This window comes from Rousettus aegyptiacus, unplaced genomic scaffold, assembly GCF_014176215.1.
Source record: "Rousettus aegyptiacus isolate mRouAeg1 unplaced genomic scaffold, mRouAeg1.p scaffold_m13_p_4, whole genome shotgun sequence".
Lineage (NCBI taxonomy): Eukaryota > Metazoa > Chordata > Mammalia > Chiroptera > Pteropodidae > Rousettus > Rousettus aegyptiacus.
The window spans coordinates 42803912-42826708 of NW_023416307.1; the positions used below are offsets into that span (position 1 = coordinate 42803912).

Here is a 22797-nt window from a genome sequence, read left to right on the forward strand (position 1 = left end):
CGGTCCTGCCCGGCTTCCCCGGGCCGCCTCCGCTTCAGGGACGCGGAAACCCCGTAGGAGCAGGGTGGGAGGAGAACGCAGTTCGACCGCCTCTTGCTGCAATATTCTTCCGCCGCCGAGCAAAGAGTCCCAACCTTCCCCCGCGGCCCTGGGATTTCCAGTGCCCCTGCAATATCTTGGAATAACCAACTTGGATTTTCCCACCAACTTGCTTAAGATATTTTCCGAGGTAAGAACACTAGGATCACAATTTTGAGGCTGACGAAGAACGACGAGAAAATTCCTCCGCAGAAAACGGGTTCCGGCCGCGAGCCTATAAAAAACGGGTGGCGGGGCCCCGCTGTCTTTTCAGTCGGGCGCTGAGTGGTTTTTCGGAACATGTCTGGTGGCTCCGCGGATTATAACAGGTATGGCGCATTTTCGGTTCTGTTTTCGTGGTGAAGGTCATGTGGCGCTAGAGGAGATTGGAGTAGCTGGCGTAAGGCAGGGAACTCCAGATTTATAGGCATTTCCTTGGGGTACGGTACCCTTGTCCTTTCGAGAATCTTCCATGATGGCTAGAGCCTCGGATTGCGGGGAGATGGGATAAAGGTACGAAAACGGAGTGGTTAGAAGGTGTGTTTTCCTCCCCAAGATGTTTTGAAATTTCGACCCTTCCCCTGGCCGTACGGAGCCCGGCATTTAAAGCCGTGGTGCAGTCCGCATTCGGTAGTGTAACTGGGCCCGAAGCTTCATTTGGGGCCAACGGCGCGACCTAGTGCTAGACTGTAGGTGGTGGGGGGAGGGTGACAGCGGCGGTCACTCGCCATGGCCGGAAGGCGCGCTGGGAGAGCACCGGCGGCAACCGGGTCCGGGCGAACCGTTGGCATAGCTCGCCGGGCCTAGGCCCGCGTCAATCACATCGGCTTGCGCAGAGTAAGGGGTGGAGCTCAGCGCGTGGAGCTCTCGCGAGACGGGAGCACCTGGCGCACGGTTTAGGGGGGAAGGGCCGGCGTCCGTGGGGCTGTCTGCGCGTCCCTGGTTCTCAACCTTGGAGCAGGCGCGTAGTATATTGTGCCCCGCACCATCAGCTTCCTTTGCTCTTTTACTAGGATGTGTACACGTGCTGGGGGAGGGTAACCTGATGAGATTGGTTGTAAAGAGCTTTCCTCCTAATGTACAGTTAGGATGTCTTGGGAAAAGGATATGTTTTTTAAACTATTGGTCTTGTTTGCAGAGAACATGGCGGCCCAGAGGGAATGGACCCCGATGGTGTCATCGAGGTAAGATATGTGTGTGGATTTTGAAACCCTGGGAAGGTGAGTTTGTTCATCCTATTTATTGCCCCCCCCCCTTTTTTTAAACTTATAGAGCAACTGGAATGAAATTGTTGATAACTTTGACGATATGAACTTAAAGGAGTCTCTACTACGGGGCATCTATGCTTATGGTTTTGAGAAGCCTTCAGCTATTCAGCAGAGAGCTATTATTCCTTGTATTAAAGGTAAAAGAACTCAGCACTTTTAAAAAACGATTCAGTTTTACATAGACCTGGACCATAAAAGGGAAAATAACTTCTGGGGGACTAGCACCTATTTGTATTCCTTAAAGTGAAATGATGGCAATCATCTTTCGGGACTGACCTGAAATGAAGAGAATACTCATTGCTGATCACTTGATTATTTGGGCATAATTCATGTTCCAAATGGAATACATGGTGTGAACTAGAAGTGACGGTTTGGTGTGGGATCGGTAAATATGTATCCTACTTTTTTTAGGGTATGATGTGATTGCTCAAGCTCAGTCAGGTACTGGCAAGACAGCCACATTTGCTATTTCCATCCTGCAACAGTTGGAGATTGAGTTCAAGGAGACCCAAGCACTAGTATTGGCCCCCACCAGAGAACTGGCTCAACAGGTATTGATAGTGTAGTTCAAAAAAACTGCTTGCGTGTTGCATAGGTTTCAGGTTTCACAACTGAAGAATTTAAAACAGTATAAATTGGTCCTATCAGAGCCCTCCTTTTAACTGTCCATGCATGCAGGGAGTCTTTGTTGAAAGTTAAATAGGAACTGGGTATGCAGGTATGGTTTGCAGGGTTATATAAAATGGACAAATCAAAATTTCTGTTTATGGTGGACTAGATTCGTTCCCATTTTTAAGTTTGCAGTTGTGCAACATGAAAACTGCAGTGACATGTTATTTGACTGTCTCAGTAGTTTGTGATGCATCTGTTGCATGATGTTTTCAAAGCTCATTGCTATATTGGCTTTGAAGTAAACCTTGCTGATAAAATTAGGTATTGCCCTGTGGGAAAAGTAAAGTATCTCATCCTAGCAGTAATTGCAGAGTTTGATCCACTGTTTACATCTTCTTACACAACAAAGAATAGTAAAAGAAATGTTATAGTTCTTAAACTAGCTGGTCTGGTACCTGGGGCAACAGGATCCCAAGTTTGACAAGGCACAAGAAAGTTATTTTTAGGGAATTTTATCTTGAAGCAGAGTTAGATCAGTTTGCATCTTAAGTTTAGAAGTAGTTAAATGCTATGCATGTATGAAAGCTGTTTGCAGACCAGATATTTGCCATTATGCTTTGGAATTTAGTCACAGTCTGTAATTGTGCTGGATAATAATTAAGGCTCTTGGCTTTTAGATCCAAAAGGTAATTCTGGCACTTGGAGACTACATGGGAGCAACTTGTCATGCCTGCATTGGTGGAACCAATGTTCGAAATGAAATGCAAAAACTGCAGGCTGAAGCACCACATATTGTTGTTGGTACACCAGGGAGAGTGTTTGATATGTTAAACAGAAGATACCTTTGTAAGTATTGCTGTTAGCATAAATTTTTTTACTATTATACATTTCAATAGTATCCCTGTGAAACTAGAGTTGATAACATGACTTTGTTTTTAATAGCTCCAAAATGGATCAAAATGTTTGTTTTGGATGAAGCAGATGAAATGTTGAGCCGAGGATTTAAGGATCAAATCTACGAGATTTTCCAAAAATTAAATACAAGTATTCAGGTGAGCTTTTATTTTTTTCTGAAGCCGGAGGTTAGGTTTATACAGATATTGTTAAAACTGAAGTGTTTTATTGTGGTTTCCCCCGTTTAAAGTAATCTTTGCATAACTTGTCTAGCACAATTCCATAGCAAGGCAGAGGTGCTTGGTCTCAAACATGTTGAGTATTGTGATGGTTGTACTAATTAACTGCTTGTGTGACATCATCATCATTGTCTTTTTAAGGTTGTGTTGCTTTCTGCCACTATGCCAACTGATGTGTTGGAAGTGACCAAAAAATTCATGAGAGATCCAATTCGAATTCTGGTGAAGAAGGAAGAATTGACCCTTGAAGGAATCAAACAGTTTTATATTAATGTTGAAAGAGAGGTAACTTGTTTAATTATTAAAATATAAACGTAGCCAGGTTTTTTTGACCTTCTTGTATAAGCACTGTGCTAAAATTGCAGAAACTAGGATCACATCTTGGTCTTTGTAATAATGCTAGCAGAGTACACACAAGAAGAAAAGTAACTGCACTAGATTGTAAAGACTGGGGTGGACCTCTTTCTTAATGTCCAGTGTCCTTTGTCTTAAGATTTGGTGCAATATGTCTTCCTTCATAGCAACCTGACAGTGAACTTCTAATGATTGTAAGTTTGAAATTTTTTTAAAGTAATTGTTACCTTTCTCTTTGAAATACTGTAGGAATGGAAATTGGATACGCTTTGTGACTTGTATGAGACACTGACCATTACACAGGCTGTTATTTTTCTCAATACAAGGCGCAAGGTGGACTGGCTCACTGAGAAAATGCATGCCAGAGACTTCACAGTTTCTGCTTTGGTAAGGTGTTCTAATTTGGTAATGGTAATTAGGATGTATTTTCATTAAAGCAGGATTTAGACTACAATATAGCTGTTAAGTGCTGTGTTGTCGTTCCCCCTGCTCAAAATAAAGTTGTTTCTTTACTATCCCTGTCTGCAGTGGTCTGTGGCAGCCAGGGACGCTTGGTTTCATACATATCAATAAAATTAACTATTGATTTGACTGGTGATTCTTGAATTAAGGTCTGTTAATTTGCAGCATGGTGATATGGACCAGAAGGAAAGAGATGTTATCATGAGGGAATTCCGATCAGGGTCAAGCCGCGTTCTGATCACTACTGACTTGTTGGTAAGTAAGTCTCTTAATGCTGTTTTTTATTCCTACCAAAGGTTTTTTTGGGGGGAAGGTTTTTAAATAACCTTTACCAACTTGAGCTATTTGGGAGAATAAAGAAGACCACACTCCACAGTGGGCTATATCACTAAACATATAGTTCACTACTATTTTGTGGCCTACATTACATAGGTGTCTAGGTTTTCAGTTAGAATTTAAACATACCATTATATTTCAGGCTCGTGGGATTGATGTGCAACAAGTGTCATTGGTTATAAACTATGATCTACCTACCAATCGTGAAAACTATATTCACAGGTGAGTAAATGGCACCTTATTAACTTACTGGTAAAATGAATTCATATTGCTTTTCTGTTGACTGATTTTGTCTGACACTTAACCTCAAATCAGGGAATTGATTCAGTAAATAGACAATAAACTTGGTAGGATGTAATTAAAATTGTACTTGGGAAGATTGATCACACACAGTGGGAAAACAGTTGTGTAAATGTTGCCCAAATTGTGGGCTCATATGTACAGATTAGATTGCTTTAGATCTTTTGGTCTTAGTTTATTTTTGAGCGTTATTTTTAGTGATGCTCTTGTGTGTCCATGTGCTTTCTTGGTGATTCCTCTATAGTTGGGATTTTCATGGTGTCGTCTGGTAGCAATTTGAGCAGTCCCTGGTTTAGTTATAGTGGCTTTATCCCTAAGTAAATTGAATTGTACTTTGTTATGTGATGTAAAAAAAGACTTTTTAAAAAATACAGGAGTCGATAGCAGCAGTTGATGACGAGATGGCACTCAGAAACGGCGTTGACGTAATTTAGGACGTGGAATCATAAGCGAAACAGCACACTGTTTGAATAAAGAGCGAGTCGGTATTTATATTTGTTTTTCTTTTGTCATGATTATTTGATATTTTAAGTTGTTCCAGCCAAGGCATTTTTGTATAATAATAGTCTCTTAGGTGGTTTGTATTGTCTGGTTTCTATTAGGAAGGTAGAAAAGTTTGTTTCGGAGGTAAACACGTTTGAGTAATTTGAGTTATAACGTGTGAAAATGAGCAAAAAAGCAGTGATGAGTTTGGGTTACCATACCAAATACTTGTTTTCCCACTGGAAAAAGTTGTTTTAGACAGTAGTTAACCTTGCTTGCAGCATTTGTGTTTACAGTTTACAGTTCCAGAAGTGCGTCGAAATGGATTACATAACTATTCTTTTTGTTTTATTCCTGGTGTTTACATCTGTCCCAGGCTGACATCTGCTCTTGGCTGGCCCACTTTGGTATGGGCTTTTTAATTTCACTACCCCAAACACAATACTGTCATCTGCTTTAAAAATAATGCTCAAGACACCTGATAAAAATCTCATTTTGCAGCCAGACAAGCCTTGAATCCTTTTGCCACTAACTGCAAAGGAAGACTTCTTTCTCTAGATATTGATTAGCAGATAGTGCTCCAATTAGAAGCACGAACTATAACCTTGATAAGTAAACAGCAGCTGATGGTTAACAAGTGGATCATCATGTTCAGTAGTTCACAAGTATGTGGGAAGTAACATTCTAATTGTTGATTTCTTTTCTTACACAGAATTGGCAGAGGGGGTCGATTTGGGAGGAAAGGTGTGGCTATAAACTTTGTTACTGAAGAAGACAAGAGGATTCTTCGTGACATTGAGACTTTCTACAACACTACAGTGGAGGAAATGCCTATGAATGTGGCTGACCTTATTTAATTCCTGGGATGAGATAGTTTTGAATGCAGTGCCCGCTGTTGCTGAATAGGCGATCACAACGTGCATTGTGCTTCTTTCTTTGGGAATTTTGAATCTTGTCTCAATGCTCATAACGGATCAGAAATACAGATTTCGTGAGCTCTTGTGAGGAAAGTCATTGGCTTTATCCTCCTTAGAGTTAGACTGTTGGGGTTGGGTATAAAAGATGGGGTCTGTAAAATCTTTTTTTCTTAGAAATTTATTTCCTAGTTATGTAGAAATGGTTGTATTAGATGTTCTCTATCATTTAATAATATACTTGTGGACTAAAAGATATAAGTGCTGTATAAAATCAGCCAATTATGTTAAACTAGCTTACCTGCCTTTATTGTGTTTGTCATTAGCCTGGAATAGAAAGGCCTTTAAAACTGATTTTTTTTTTAGAGAGCATTTGAATGCATTTTGTTTGGTATTGTATTTATTCAATAAAGTATTTAATTAGTGCTAAGTGTGAACTGGACCCTGTTGCTAAGCCCCAGCAAGCAATCATCCTAGGTAGGGTTAAAACCCCAGTAAAATTGCCATATTGCACATGTCTTAATGAAGTTTGAATGTTAAATAAATTGTATATTCACTTTAAAGGTGCTTTGGTCATTTTATTTACCAGAAATATGAATTAACAATTCTGAGTCAACTGTTGCATCACAGTAGCGCAGAGGCTGATCAATTGCAGGTGTTCGTCAGCACCATCTGCTAAGCACTTATCTACTTCCTATAAGGGGAAAAAAAAAAGTTTTATTAAATTCCCTTTCTGGTATCTTTTGCTGAAACGTGCAAAAGTGCCTACTTACAGCAAGTTTTTCTGTAATGATGGACTTCTGTTTATCAGAAAGATTGTCATTTTCTACAATCACATCATGAAGTTGATTTACAAGCTGTGTTGCTGCATGACCCTCATCTATTAAGTCCTGTAACAGGGTAACAGAAAAGTTGCCATTTAGTAAGATTTATTTTCTCTTCCCCTAAGTTTGTAAAGTAACTTTACCTTTACCACAGCTTCTAGTTTGTCAAAAGAGCCACTCTGACATGCAGCAAATATTCCATCAATTGTCTCAGCCGGTATTACCTAAAAAGTTAAAATTGTTTTTGGGGTGAAAATTTGGAACATCCAAGCTTACACATTATTCCATGCTAGGTTCATTGTGAGCAAAAAGACATTCTCCAGCAGTGGTCCCCAACCTTTTTGGCACCAGGTACCAGTGCTCTTACGGGAATCTAATGCCTAATCTGAGGTAGAGTTGAGGTGTTAAAGCTAGTGTTGGGAGTAGCTGCAAATACAGATGAAGCAGCATTCATAGGTCTGTGGCTCAGTTCTAGGTCTGTGGGTTGGGGACTCCTGTTCTATAGCATAGGACATGAAGCACCAATCCTGATACTTTATCTGCAAAGTTGGGGCCTCTAAGCCTTAAGGCTGACGTTTTCAGAGATGATCCAGAAAGCTATTAAACCTGAAACCAAGGTAACCAAGACCTCTGGCATTGGCTATGCCAATATTACTATGAAATCAACTTCATATACCAAATTGTGCATTTTGCTTTTAAAATCCATTAATGGGTCTAGTGAATATACAAAATTTCCTTAGCAGTGGTTAAAATCAAGTAGCCTGAAAAAGAATTTTAAGGGGAAGTGCCGTTTTTTCAAATAAAGATACCACTAATGAGTAGTTTTAAAAGTCTATAATACCAAGAAAATTGAAGGGGACTAATGTCATTAGCTTTATTGTATTGTGAAAAATGCCTTAGGAACTGTTTGGAAAGTAGTATTGATCCTGAGGTAAGGTGTGACAAGGGAGTATCCAGAGCCAGGTGTGGAACTCCATTTTCTATGAGCTGAATATGCATGCTCCTTTTGTTAGAAAAGATTTCTAAGAACAGGGATATCTGTTAAATCTTTTAACTGCCACATCCCTGAAACATTCAGTACTTGCAGGTTATTACACTGTTCTTTGCATAGTATTTGGCACTTGCTGTAGACTAAATGTACCCTCCCTCTTATTTCATGTTAATACCTAAAATTATGGTATTTGGAGATGGGGTGCTTGGGAGGTGACTAGGTTGTGATGGTCAAACCCCCGTGAATGGGGTTAGTGCCCTTATAGAAAGCCCCAGAGAACTCCCTTCTGCCACAGGTGGAAGCAGTGAGATGAAGGCCATTTATGAACTAAGAGTCCATGATCTAGGAGGTGGGTCCTTGCCAGACACTGAATCTGTGGGCACCTTGATCTTGAACTTCCCAACCTCTGGAACTATAACTTTGTTGTTTATAAGCCATTCAGCCTATGGTATTTTGTTATAACAACCTGAATGAACTAAGCATATAATAAGCATTCCATATATACCTGTTGGGTGAAAATTTTATAAAAGCCACCTAAAAGAATTTCAGAATAACTAGTGCCCTTACCCCAGCAATATCTGTGATCACCTTCTCTGTGATCTCCTTCCCACCTGTTAATCGAGTAGCACTTTGAAGAAATGTAATGGCTTTTCTTAAGTCTCCTTCTGACACTTTAACAAGATAAGATACTCCCTGAAAAGAAAAAAATTTTTTTACTGATGATCAATTAAAGCTCTTTTAATAGAGTGAACAGCACTATTAGCAAAAATTTATTTCCATTTTTGAGGGAATATCAGTTCCATAGTAGCAAAATTTATGGAGAATAGCATCGGTCCAATGGAAGCATGGAGAAGAGAGTTCTTGCTTTTGAAAGAAATTTGCAGACAAAGATGTTCCATACTTCTCATTCTATTTTCTTGATTATATAAAGCAAAGAATTTAAATTACAGTTATTGTTATAATGAGTAAGAGGCCTCTATATTCTATCACTGTACCAGAATTTCATCATACCAAATTAATTTTTGAAGTGGAATAGTACCTAGACTGAAATTTTGTCATTATGGAGAGACTGTTGCATAATTTTCATAATATGTATAAAATATGCCCCATTCTGGGTCTGATATTGATAATAAAAGTAACAAAGACTGAACCTGTAATTCCTAGATATTGAAACTGTTGCTCATTTAGCTTAACTTTACCTGAAGTATTGGCATCAGAAATTGAAACAACACACACATGACTCATTTCAGTACCTCTTGGACAAGCATTCATTAAAAGAATTAGTAATTACCTCATTGCTAATTTTGACATGTTCTTTATCGGCAATGTCTAATAATCGCTGCTGTTGAATTTTATCTGACAGAGGTTTGAAGCGGAATTTAGAACATCTAGAGGTCAGAGGTTCAATTATTCTGTAAAATAGTAGAAAAAACAAGCTAGTCTTTAAAGAATTTCCCCCAAAGAACTCATTTTTATCAAGAACAAAAGATTTGATGGAGAAATTAATGTAGCCTTGAAGCATTTAAATTTTTTCTCTTCTTAATGGGGATAATCAAATTAAAACAGGGCTGCTTACCATCTATCTTCAGAATATACATACCGACTGACATAGTTACAGATAAGACAGAATCGGGTGGTTTTAGACTCTTTCTCCATGGTACGTCTTAAAGCGGCCTGAGCAGCTGAGGTCATAGAATCTGCTTCATCCAGAATTACAATCTTAAAAGGAGGACATGGCTTCCCACTGATTCAGAGAAACACAGAGGAGTTATAATTCGCATATCACAATCTAATTTTAGAACATACTCATCATTCCAATTAGAAACCCTGTGCCCATTAGGAGTCACTTTTCACCCAACTTTCAGCCATAGGCAATCAAGAATCTTTGCTCCACAGATCTGTGCCTGGGTATTTCATGTGCTCTGGATATTTCATAAAAATGAAATCTTATGATGTCAACATTAATATGTTGTTTTGTTACTGGCTTTTTTCACTTGGCATGTTTTCAAGATTCATCTCTGTTGTAGTATGTTATTACTTCATTCCTTTTTATTGCCAAATAATATGGCAAATAGATATACTGCATTTTATTAGTCCATTCATTAGCTAATGGGTATTCTAGGTTGGTTCCATGTTTGACCATTATGAATAGTGCTGTTATAAACATTTACATTTGTGTATTTTGAGTGGACATTTTCATTTCTTATGAGTATATACCTAGGACTAGAAATTCTGGGTCATGGGTAACTAACTCTATGTTTAACTTTTAGAGGAATCGCCAGACTTCTCAAAGTGGCTGCACTGTTTTATATTCCAATTAGCAATGTATAAGGGCTCCAATTGCTCCACATCCTTGCCAATACCTGTTTTATATTCTATCTTTTTGCTTATAACTATCGTAGTGAGTGTAAAGTGGTTCTGATTTACATTTCTCTAATGGCTAATGATGTTGATAAGCAAGTTTTCAGGTGCTTATTATTGGCCATTGGTATATCTTCCTGAGTAATGTCTATTCGGATCCTTTGTCCATTTTTAATTTGGGTTGTCTTTTTATTATTGAGTTGTAAGAGTTCTTTAAGTGCCTTATCAACTACATATATTGTCAAATCAAGGTGGATATCAAAAATTAGTCATTCACTTTCTACAAATTCTTAATGTGTGCTCTGATATAAATTTAGATATACACCAAGTACCGAAAATTTAATCTTGGAACTTTGCCATCTAAGGAGTATAATTAGTTGACTAAACATCCTTGTTTAACTCAAGGCAGTGCTATTTAATTATTAATAATACCTCCTCTTTCACTCTAAAAGCATTCCAGTTAGAACTTATGTGGTCACCCTAATTATGAAATATATACTGAAGCTTAAGATAGCTGACAGAACTTTATGACTGTATCACCAATCAAATTGAATTAATAAACACTCCTTAGACAAAATGTTAGTGAAAAACCCTTGACAGCTAAATAAAATTAGTAAGTATAAATAGAAAGGTCATTTCTGAGTTAAAAAATTTTAGATAAAAATATGACCTAACATGAAAAAGAAGTTGCAAATTTAGCAGAAACATGTATTTTCAACAAATACAAAGACATGGTATGGAGAAGGGAAGGTGAGCTTACTTACTCTGAACGACTTCCTGATACAGTTAATTGAGCAAAATTCTTCACCTTCTCTCTAACTACTTGTATTCCACGTTCATCAGATGCATTTAACTCAAGAACTCTTAATCGAAAAAGTTCAGGCCTATGTCAAAATAAAACATATGTAACATCATAGAACATGTAAGTAACCCAGGTTTAAACCACATTTTAACACTTGTACATTCTGCAGTAGTTTAAAATCCACCTCATAAATAATATGGATAAAAAACAGTCACTTCCGTATTTTCTCTTTTGTAGAGATACACAAAAATTTAAATCAATGTCCACTTAGGATTGTGTAATAAACATCTCAATATGACATCAGAACCACTTTAAATACCACTTTAATAGCTATATGACATTCCATCCTTGACTATACCATCATCAATTTAATGTCCTTCTATAGTTAGGCATTTAGTTTTAAATATGCTACAATTTTAAACAATGCTGCAATACAACACTTCGATTTCCATAGGGTAGCCTGCAAGAAAAATTACTAGATTAAAACATGAATAGTTTTTTTTTAAGTGAGTTTTTGAAAAATTATTTAAAGTAGCTCACTTTAGGGAAATATGACACATCAAAAGATTTTTTTTTTCAAAAGAGAATTAAAATAAATGGTGTCCCCTGCCAAAGCACTGTTTTGAAAACTTCCTTCTAATCATTTTTCCACATATTTATATTTTTTAAATAAAAAAACCCCAAAATTTAGACTTATTGCTATTTTTCTTAAATAGCAAGATATACTAAGTATTTTTCTATGGGCATAAACATTTGGGAAGCTCTGCAAATATATTTTCTATTTAAAACCACATATATTCCACAAATGTTGACTTTATAATTAACATAAGTTATTTTCTATAAGGATAAGCATTATTTTTAAGAGGACATTTTAAAAGTTATTCTCTGGACTAACCTCTCTAGAATAAATAATAAACTAACAATTTTATTATGAGTACATTGCTAAGGCTGGTTCAGTTTAGGTCTGAGAAGTATAATAATAAAAAAAACTCTCTTATAATTTCCTTAACAAAAGTTGCTGTCTAAAATAATATCAGGGTCGTAGCAGCTTCACCTTTTGTCTCCCTTCATATTTCAACAGAACTAATTCTCCTTACATATTTGATGATTGCAGATGTATCTAGTAATTTTCATATGTAGGATTTCAGATGTACCTTTTGGTCATAGCCTGATATAAAAATTCCAGATAAATTTAAGATCCTTTGCTATGTTGGTGTATGTTGCATGAGTATCAGACCCAGGCTGATACATCTTTTCTAGGTAAAGGGCTCCTATACAGTGGTTGGCTAATCCTGTAAACAGTCAATCTAGCAAGAAGAATCTAAGAAGGTGGCTCAGAGATTTTTCTGCTGTACCTGGAACCATATTGCAGCAGCCACCACACACTCTGCTTATACTCAGGATACTTGAGAGCAAGGAGCTGGCCTAGCCACTCCAGAGGCAGGGCCTGGGAAATCCAGAGGAAAAAGGAACTCAAGAACAGGTGGTGTGGGTTAGTGGCATCAGACACAACAGATTCTATCACGTGACACATGTGAACACAATGATTAAGAGTGATAAAACTATTGACGTGACTGGAGATAGGTTGGGTCCTCTGGGCTCCAAAATAATAATGAAAATAAATTGATAAAAAAATCAAAAGGCTCCCTGTGTGTAGTACATCCAAATTTTGAATAAGGTTCAGAACGAAGTTTACAGAAGATGTGGGCAAGCTAATTCATTGGTGGGGAAGAAATGGAAGTGGGCCCACTGGATTAATAAAAAACTCAGAAACAAAAACCTAACAAACTCAGAGAGAAACCAAATGCAAATTTATAGAGAAAGAAAAGTAGTACCAGAGATTTTCGGTATCAAGTTTTTAAAAAAAGAGAGAGAGAGACTTTAACTTACCCAAAAAGTTCCCTAGCTGCTGCCAAAATAGTGGATGTTTTTCCAGTTCCAGGTGGCCCGTAAAACAAGAGATTAGGGAGCTGCAGAAGTTAAATTTTATTTTAAAAATTGTGTTCTGGCACAAATAGGTAAAAATGATGGCTGAAAATATCTATGGAACAGTGCAATAATTTCCCTGAGAGGGCACATATATCTTAATACACAGATTTCTTAATATAACTGGTACCATAGTATTAAATTTAAATCCTGCTTCTTCACATAATACTATCACTTTTCCCCAAGATGTCTTTCTAATATTATAAGCTGAATCATACTTATGATTGCTCTATACTTCTACTTAGGTGGAATTTCAAAACTGAAATTAGAAACTCTTTATTTCTGAAGGGAATCCCAGGCTTCTGTCAGTTCCCTAGCTCGCCTTTTTGCTTAGGAATGGGCAAGATTTTCTATTTTTTAAAAACGTCAGTCTATAGCCATGCCACTCTGAACAAGCTAAGCAGGGTCGGGCCTGGTTAGTACTTGGATGGGGGACCACCTAGGAAGACCAGGTGCTGTAGGTGTAAAAAAAAAAAAAAAAAAAAGGGATTGTAAACTGACAAGGTCCTTGCAATCTGTGAAGTCAACCAAGGGTCACCTTGCCGAAAAAATAATAATAATAATTAAAAAACGTTAAAAAAAAAAAAAGGCAGTTGTTACAAAGAGTATAGATATAGACCAAAGGAGCAAATGGATTTGGCCAATACTGAGTAAAAAGGGGCGACAGGATATATTAGTGCTTTGGATGAGCTGAAGTTGCAAGAATAACATTTAAAAACTAAGCATCTACTAAATGCCAGGCAGTGCTCCACATTACGATCACGTACCCTGTTGGGATACCTGCATATACCAGGGAGAATTTATTAGAGAAAGACAGGATAAAATAATGGGTATCTTCTTTTATACCTTCAGCCTAGTTAGCTGCCTCCTTATCAAGCAGGTGACTGATCTCTGGTACAGATCAATAAATGTACTAAATTCTAATAAGCTGTTATGAAACAGTATATTCTTCCACGATTCAATGTAGGGAAATCATTGCACATAGGAAACTAGGCAGTAGAGTTTATTTGCTTCCTCTCTTGCCTAACTATCCTCATTCCCATCCATTCATTCTTCACCCAAATCAGATATCATGCTGCTTGCTACTTAAAACTATTCACTGGCTTCATTCTCTATGTAGAAAAAAAACAGACGAACAATCCACCCGCTTACCATAACCTACAAGGACATCCATAATCTGCCTGCCACCTCTTACCTTTACGCTTCAATTTACAATGGCCTCTAACAGCTAAGCACTTTATAGTCTGCACATATGCAATCCCCTACAAGCTAGGGTCTGACTCCTTTATTCCACCTAACTCCTACTCCAAGTCAGAAGCCTTCTCTGACCAATCTAAGTGAGTCTCCTCGCTTATTCTCTCATCGGTCTCTGTTGCACCTGATGCAATTAGCAATTTTTTAAAGTTATTTATTTAATGGTTGAGTTTAACTGTAAAATACTTTTCTACCTTACTAGACGGTAAGCTTAAGGTCAGGACCATATCTGTTCTATTTGCATCTGTATTCTCAGCAACTCATGCAGTACTCAATATATGCCAAATAAATATACAGAAAAATATATTAATTAGAAGACTATTACTGTTACATAGGTAACATATAGCTTAACATATTAACTATGAGACTCACTAAAAAACAAAAACAAAAAAAACTCCCAGGCTTCATTTTTAAGGTCATAACTATTACTTTGATCTATGCATTCTTCAATATCTGTAACGATTCATTCAGGTTAACGAGCAATATTGTAAATTATTTACAATAATTTAAATTTTTTAAAACATGGTAAAATTATTAATCCTTAGTTTATGTAACAGTTTGATATATACATATATATATGGTAAATATATATATGGTACATTCAAGAACTGTATGTGGACCCTAGTTATTAGGGAAACACAAATGAAAACCATAATGAAATATGACTTCACACTTGTTAGAATGGCTGTTATCAAAAAGACAAAAAAATAAGCGTTGGAGAGGATATGCAGAAAAGGGAACCCTCATATACTGCTGGTGGAAATATAAATTGGTATAGCCACTATGGAAAACAGTATGGAGGTTCCTTAAAAAATTAAGAACAGACTACCATATGGTCTGGTAATTTACCTGAAAAATATGAAAACACTAATTCATAAAGATATATGTATACTTATGTTCACTGTAGTATTATTTACAATAGTTAACAAACTGAAACAACCTAAGTGTACACTGACACATACTGCATAGAGATGTGGTATATAAGTAAAATAAAATACTTTGGCCATAAAAAAAAAAAATGAAATATTGCCATTTGTGATGGATCTTGAAAGTATTATGCTAAATGAAATATGCCAGACAGAAAAGGACAAAAGCCATATGATTTCACTAGTGTAATATAAAACAAAAAGTAACACACAAAACAAACAAAAACAAACTCACAGACAACAAAATGGTGGTTACCAGAGGGAAAGTGGGTTGCAGGGAGGGCAAATTAGGTAAAGGAAGTCAAATAAATGGTAATGGAAGAAAATTAGATTGTGGGTGGTGAGCACACACAATACAGTATACAAATATCAAATAACAATATGGTATACTAGAAATTTATGTTATCAGTGTTACCTAAATAAACTTAATTTAAAAAAGAAGTTGTGGTATACACACATACACACATAAAAATGGAGGATTATTCAGCCATAAAATACTAGGAAATCTAGCCAATTGTGACAATATGAACTCTGAAGGCATCATGTTAAGTTAAATAAGTCAGAGAAAGACAAATACTGTATGATTTCACTTATATGTGGAATAAAAAAATAATCTAAGAGAAAAAGAGATCAGAATTGTGGTTACTAGAGGCGGGGGATTGGGAGGAAGGAGGTCAAAAGGTACAAACTTCCAGTTATGAAATAAATAAGCTCTAGGAATGTAATGCACAACAAGACTACAGTCAGCACTGCTGTATGATATATACAAAGTTGCTGAGAGTAAATTCTAAGAGTTCTCATCACAAGGAGAAAAATATTTCCTTTTTTGTACCTAAATGAGATGATGGATATTAATCACTTACTGTAGTAATAGATTCATAATATGTGTTAAGTCGAATCATTATGCTACACACCCTACACTTATACAGTGATGTAAGTCAATTATATCTCAATAAAACTGGGAGAGAAGAACTGTAGGTGGAGTATCGGTCCTTAAAAATAATTTCTGGAAAAAAAACTTCAAAACTTTTTAAAGTAAATGAAAGAACTAATTTTCCCGTACTATTTAGAATTAAGAAAAATTACTTCGCGTTTTACAAAAACAGTATGAAAAGAAATATTAAGCAAGCTGTTAAAAAAGTTTCTAAGTTAGACAATATAAAGTCAAGAACTGGATCATAATCCCACTACATTTAAAGAGTTGAGAATACTAGCGATTAAAATAAACCTTTATCCTGCAATCTGTGTAAATATTACTATGCAGTTAGAATTCTATAGTGTTATAAAATTAAAAGGTAAACATTGGATTCAATCAAAACAAACAGTGGCAAAAAAAAATTTTTTAGTTTTATAAATATGCAGTGTTGTACTGTAATTCTAGGAAGAGAACAAAATATGCAGTGTTGTACTGTAATTCCAGGAAGAGAACAAAAGCAGCAAAAATCAAAAGAACCTTGTTGAGAGGTTTTTTGTAGCCAGGTTGAGAGGAAGGAAGCAAATCTTAGGAATAAAGCAAAAACCAAATCCCACTTTCATCTGCAACTTTTTCCCTTCCTTCACTGAGTTCTTAAAGCACTTATACACAATTTTAAATTGCTAATTCTTTATATAGGTTTATTTTGTCTTTGAAAAATCTAAAATGAAAGTCGCTCAAAAACATTTTATCCCACCTATCGTGGCAGGAGACAATATTACAAGCAGAATTAAATGCTTATGTATTGTAGTCAAACCAAATCCTAAAATTAGGTGAGAAATTATACTTTCAAAGAATCTGACTTCTTTATTTTTTTTAGTATTGGTAATATTTTAAGATGGGTGATTCGTTTTATTGTTATGCTTCAAAATATATATGGATGTCGCATACATTATTGGTATGAATTCTCTCTGACTCTTCTTTATAGGACTTATCATTATCTAGAATTCTCTTATTTATTTGGCTTACTAGTTTACTTTGTCATTCTCCACCAAAATAAAAGCTCTTGAGCAAAAGGACCCAGTCTGCCTTGCTCAATGGCCTATACTTGAGTACTATATAACAATTAAGATAGGAGATGCTCAACAAATATTTGTTGAACTAAGCATCCATTGTACAAATAGTTATCAAGGACCTACTGTATATATAGCATAGTATTTAAAGAGGGAGAGAAGTTATAAAGGGAAGAAAAGGGTGAATAAATTAAGTGTTAAATCTCCCAATGATATTAAACATCATCTGCTACTCACATCAGCTCCTTCCAAAGACTTTTTCAGTACTGCAACCACTTCTTCCTGGAAAGCAACTTCATCCACACATTTTGGGCGACTGCAAAAAAAAAAAAAAGAAGGGAAGGGTTATTTAGAATATTGTAGTAGCCACAGAAAAGTCTCCAAGTGTTCCTTTTGCTAAAATGCCAATGATAATTCTCATATGTTGGTAACGAAATGAGAAACTTTCATAATTGGAAGTAGGTGGAAACATCATTTGCATTTATCTTAAACAACTACATACCGAAGGAGTAAGTTTTCACTTCTCCAGATACATAGCTTGCATCTGTTATGCTTATAAAAATTAAGCCAAATGATCTTTATTATACCACAAATGCCAACTGATTAAAAATTTAAAGTGCGCACTTGCCTGGAAAGTAATATATTTTGACAAGATCACATACCTAAGCTGAAAAAGGAGAACTATTTAGTAACCTCAGGATAGGTAACTATTTTGGCTAATACTATTACATAATTATGTTGCTAACTGGTTAGCAGCAATTTCTTCCATCACCTAAATGCAAAAAAAAAAAAAAAAAAAAGGCATATCTATTAACTTCATTGAAGAATAGCAAAATAAGTTTAACTACAAAAAGTATAACATATAAATTTCATCTTAAATTATTAACTTGTGATTTCAAGAGAAGCTAGAACAGTTATATTCCCAACCCTAAGATTAGGCTTTGTGCTTAGTTAACTAATCAAAAACTCTTCTTTGAGTCATACTTTTCTAATTAATCAGGTCACTGCCCAGTGGGAATGTTACCGATAATGCCAGATAATGTTACCGAGGGAAACCAGTGTATGTTATAAACCAGAGTTTCATATTCAAATACCTGCAGAGAGGCCAGGCAGATAACAAGAGTGAAGAAGGCAGAGTGTAAGGAAAGAGAAAAATGGGACTATGGTGAATTGAGAAACATATGACCTTTCCAAAATGAGAAGCACTATTCGAGTCCATCTAACTGTTGTCAGGTGAGAATTTGCATTTAGTGTTAGCTAATCTCCTGAGAAGCTGAAAATCTACATTTTCCCCCCTTAGATAATTTTTTTTAATTAAAAAACTATAGATTTTTATGCAAAAATTTTAAAAGCCTTGTCTGGTGCCAAACAAATCATATGAGGGCCCGATCTGGCCTATAAGTAATCTGTAAACCCTTGGTAAAACAGGCTACACCAGCGGTTCCCAATCTTTTTGGCACCAGGGACTGATGCTCCTATAAGAATCTAATGCCTGATGATCTGAGGTGGAGCTGAGGAGATAATGCTAGTGCTGGGGAGCGGCTGCAAATACAGATGAAGCTTCTCTCTCCTACTACTCGCCTCCTGCCGTGTGGCCTGGTTCCTAACAGGCCACGGACTGATAGCGGTTAGGGATCCCTGGGCTACACCATGGATTACACTACAACTTGTTAAAATATCACTTAGCTTACTAACATTTAAGTGCCACTTCAAGTGTTTTTGAAAAAAAAAATGTATTAAAAAACCTCAACAATGTCCACCTATCAGTAATGAAAGTGGAACAGATTATTTGGACTTAAGTAGAACTCCTAACCAAGAGCCAGCTTATAAAAACTTTTTCTTGATTGCTATATCCTAGCCCCGAAAACCACAGACCTGATTTATAAAGACTTTAGTTCACCTATAAGAGAAGGAAATTAGATCATTCGAAGGTAACTTTCAGTTCTAAGGTTCTATGAATTACATAATTGGGTGATTTTTCAAGAACATATAAGCAAAGCAAATCATTCCCCCTTTAAAAAAAAAAAAACAATCAAAACTGGTTAGAGATCTAATTTATTAACTACTTCAACAAAACACAAGAGTTCTTACTATTTTTCCACCCATGGAACAGGTTTGGCCTTCTTGTTCTCTCCACTGCTTCCTGCAGTGGCAGCTACTCCTCGATCCTTGGTCAATGGTGGTTTAGTACTGATAGATGTACCTTTTAGAAACGCCTGCATGGTTACTTCACCCTGACCAGGTGCAAGACAGAAAAGGAAAAGCTCTTCTGAAACCATTATGAAGGACAGTTGAAAACACACTTAACCTTGTGCAAAGATATTCAGTAATTATTAAATAAAAGACATTATTACCCTATGTCCTCTGAATGCACTGTACTGAAACCTATAGGAACATGAAAGATGCCAAAGTGCTTAAGGAACTTTGAATTTATTTATGAGGGAGTTACAAAGATAAATCTTATATCAGAAAAATTTTTAAGAGTTCCAAACTTTTTGATAAATATGTCATTAACGGCCAAACTCTACATGGCCCCTACAGTCTCTTCCATTTCAGTCAAGCTCAGACGCTGGAATGGACTCAGCAATTAGGAGTGCTGGGACCACAAATGAGAACCTCTTTTTTTCTTGGGCCTAGAGCTCCACTTAAGGGCCTATTTTACTGGGAGGGTTGGTCCTGTTGGGGAATCTGTTGTTAAAGTGGAAATATCTGTTTTGTTTCTTGATAATATGCTCATTGAAGAAATAAAAAAAAATATGCAAAAATGCCTCGGAGTTTAAAAGAAACGTAGATGAAAACCTCACCCAGAAGATAACCACTATTAACATTCACGTAAACATTCCTCCAGGCAGCATAGGCTGTTTTTAGGAACAGAAAGACATCATTAACTTGCCTGAAAATTCCCAGCTTTAGTGGCAATTCTTTTTTCTTCACTGCTATAACCACCCCTCCCACACCGCCCGTCTAGTGCAGTAAACTGGCACATGATACATGCTTTGTATTATTTGATGACTGAATTACCACTTATGAGACAGTTTTCCATTTGATGACTGAATTACCACTTATGAGACAGTTTTCTTTATGGACTAGGCAGGCTGTAAAAGGAGATACAGCCTGCCTAGTCCATAAAGCAAGTGAGTTAAATAAAAGAACTGTAAAAACACAGTTCTGTGCTTGGCATGAGTATGTACTCAAACAAAACAAACTGTTAATATCTCTAAATGGCCAAAGTTTTTAACGTTATTGGATTACTCCATCCCTGCCACAGGCCTGCTAAACAGTAATACAGTAAGGAGCAGGGCTATGAAAGATGCTGTATTGAAACACCATTTCCCGAAGGGGTAGGAGATAGCTAGGCTGGGGCGCTGGGGCGGCCCCTGTACGTGTTACGATGGAGGTGGAAGACATCACAGAGGCATCAAAGATGCAGGAGTAGAGGAAAGAGAACGCAACCTTCGCAATTTCTCCAGCAGGTCACCTGATATCCCCTGTTCCCCGCGCGTGTTCCTAGGCACTATCTGGGCCTTTCAGCCGCTCGTCTCCAGGACGCCGCCGGCTCGTTCCTGGGGCTTCCGGGACGCTGAGAGAGCGAGGTGGTCTCGAAGTCTTGGCTCCGTTCCCCAAACTGAGAATATTAGGCCTAAGAAGCCCCGAGCAGCCAGGCACGGTGACAAGAGTCGCTACCCTCAGCAGAGTTGACAGACTTCCCGCCACTGAGCAGCAGGCGAAGGGCAGGGCGGGAATCCGCGGGCACGTAATGCGTCATTTCCGGTCCGCCGCGCGCTCGCGCGCCTGGTGCAGGCGCTCGTTACCTCCTGTACGATTTTTACTTAAAGAGACCAGAAGACACAGATTTTTAGGGATGTATAGAGTGGAACGAGAATGGTTGAAGAAGTGTAAATAAAATTCCACTCTGTCTTCGTGCGTTTTTCTCACTGGAGACTTCAGAGCAAGAGCACTTGACCCCGACCGTCCAGAGGAGACACTGGGCCATACGGGGGCCATGCTCAGCGAGCGTGGGCAGGGAGGGATCCGAGACCGCTCATCCGCTAAGGCGGTTGGGGAGGGGTGCGCGGGCCTCGGGAACCCCGCGGTCCACCGAAGGTCTCAAAAGACCCACCGTCTTTGTGGTTACGAACCTGCATGACCTGTACCTCGCTGTGATCTTCACTGGCAGTTATGGGGCATCTCAGTGGCTTTTCTGAGGCGACACAATTCAACTAGCAACCTGCTTCTGCCCAACGGATGGGGATTGAGAGGAGTGGAGTCAATCTTTTGCCAGAAGAGGGCACCCTGAGGGTCCTTGATCCTTTGTTGTCGCGGAGCAAACCGTTTGTGTTTTAGGAGCAGAGACGTCTGAAGATTACTTTCGAGTGTATATGTATTTTGCTTATACCTCTATTAGTGTCTGCCCTTTGGTGAGAGGGAGAACCTTACCATGTAGCTATAGTTGATCACCTTCTAAATCCAGAGCCCTGCCCAGAAATCTGGAGGTGCAGATGCTCAATAAAAGTTAAAAAGATTGATAATGTTTAACTCTACGAGGGTACAAGCCTTATGAGGTCTAAATCTTTGTTGTAGTTGCATTTTAGTACAACAGCTTCGGCCCAATCCTGCTTCCCTGATCCCTCTCAGCTTGCTGGTAATGGAAACCCTATCACTAGTGGTAGTGGAACACTGACAGCCCCTGGAATGCTATGACAATTGTTAAACTTTTCACCAGTGGCAAACTGGAATGGGATGCCTATGGAAGGGTGTGCACCAACAGATGAAATATCTCTGGGTTTAGGAAATAGCAATTATAAGAACTTTGGGGAGGGGAAGGAGTGCTCATTAATTCAGAATGAAAGAAAAACATTCTTATTATTCAAGTAAGGTAGTGAAAGACTGAGGATGATTAATTGCCAATATCAGATCAAGTGTGAAAGCCAGAGGGTCTGTTTGGTAACATATAAATAATTTGCATATTCTGTACCCAGAGGGCAAAAAAAATCTATGGGCCAGACTCCAAAACTAAATTATATAAGTAGCAGAGTTCCAGAGAAGGTTAAATTTTCAACCCCAAGTCTGCTACACCAAGGTCTGGGACCTGATTGAGGAAAAAAAGGGATACTGAGACAAACTGGGGTCATTTGGGTCAGTGCATTTAAAAATCTTAAATTTCAATATTTCCCTGAATGCTTTAGATCTACAAAAGTAATTCATTCTTTTAAAGACTGATGCTCTGCATAAGCTTGATATCGATGTTTTTGCCTTCTAAGACAATATATATTTCCCCTTACCCTTTAACCCATTCTTCACTCCCAACTACAAGAGCAATAGCTGGGATGAAGTCACAATACAGAACAGCAGGGGAAATACTCAGCTGGCTAAAGGTATAAAAAGACTATATGCTAAAGGAGCTACAGGACTGGGCAACATGAACTCTCAGAAGAGCATATGCGGGAATGCGTTCAATGGAGAATATAAAGTTGAAAAAGGGAGAATAAACCTATGACACAGGATTTAATATCTTGCCACAGATCCCAGTTGATAGCATTTGGTTGGCCGTTGGAAGCTTGGAAGAAGGAATGGCCCACATAAAATAAAGCAAAAGTGCCAGAACTGTGGTGGCAAACAGTGGGGGAAGAAATCAAAAGACTCAGAGAAGTGGGATATGCTGTGTAAGGCCAAAAAATCATTATCTGACTGTTCTCGGGATACACTGTTCTTGTCCAAAGTGATAAG

The 22797-nt window shown here is 37.7% G+C and overlaps 2 protein-coding genes and 4 non-coding genes across 9 annotated transcripts; 5 read left to right on the forward strand and 1 right to left on the reverse strand.

The window, feature by feature from the left end:
• Positions 1-293: 293 nt before the first annotated feature.
• On the forward strand, positions 294-6504 carry EIF4A2 (eukaryotic translation initiation factor 4A2). 3 transcript variants are annotated; one of them, XR_001595803.2, is made up of 12 exons: positions 294-407; positions 1217-1262; positions 1351-1483; positions 1758-1897; positions 2636-2804; positions 2901-3010; positions 3233-3376; positions 3695-3832; positions 4073-4162; positions 4386-4465; positions 4918-5024; positions 5739-5877. XR_001595803.2 is itself a non-coding variant. In XM_016136262.2 (11 exons), the coding sequence occupies exons 1-11, from the start codon at positions 379-381 to the stop codon at positions 5881-5883; spliced, it is 1224 nt and encodes a 407-aa protein (XP_015991748.1). In that variant the 5' UTR covers positions 299-378; the 3' UTR covers positions 5884-6504. The 3 variants fall into 3 exon arrangements, 1 of the variants encoding a protein (XP_015991748.1); XR_001595802.2 differs by having other exon boundaries at positions 4918-5028; positions 5739-5871; XM_016136262.2 differs by lacking the exon at positions 4918-5024 and having other exon boundaries at positions 299-407; positions 5739-6504.
• Positions 1588-1656, forward strand: LOC118602374. The gene has a single exon (XR_004950711.1). It is a non-coding gene; the product is annotated as a small nucleolar RNA SNORD2 (small nucleolar RNA).
• Positions 3423-3600, forward strand: LOC118602368. The gene has a single exon (XR_004950705.1). It is a non-coding gene; the product is annotated as a small nucleolar RNA SNORA81 (small nucleolar RNA).
• LOC118602338 lies at positions 3880-4010 on the forward strand. Its single transcript, XR_004950680.1, has one exon. It is a non-coding gene; the product is annotated as a small nucleolar RNA SNORA63 (small nucleolar RNA).
• Positions 4195-4333, forward strand: LOC118602348. The gene has a single exon (XR_004950687.1). It is a non-coding gene; the product is annotated as a small nucleolar RNA SNORA4 (small nucleolar RNA).
• RFC4 (replication factor C subunit 4) lies at positions 6498-20812 on the reverse strand. Of its 2 annotated transcripts, none has more exons than XM_016136263.2 (11): positions 20549-20812; positions 19162-19304; positions 17308-17386; positions 12809-12888; positions 10881-11000; positions 9356-9499; positions 9047-9167; positions 8323-8448; positions 6908-6988; positions 6714-6830; positions 6498-6634 (listed from the first exon to the last, which is right to left on the reverse strand). In XM_016136263.2, exons 2-11 carry the CDS (start codon positions 19290-19292, stop codon positions 6539-6541), a joined length of 1095 nt encoding a protein of 364 aa, XP_015991749.1. In that variant the 5' UTR covers positions 19293-19304; positions 20549-20812; the 3' UTR covers positions 6498-6538. The 2 variants fall into 2 exon arrangements, with proteins under 2 accessions (XP_015991749.1, XP_015991750.1); XM_016136264.2 differs by having other exon boundaries at positions 20524-20812.
• Positions 20813-22797: the final 1985 nt, after the last annotated feature.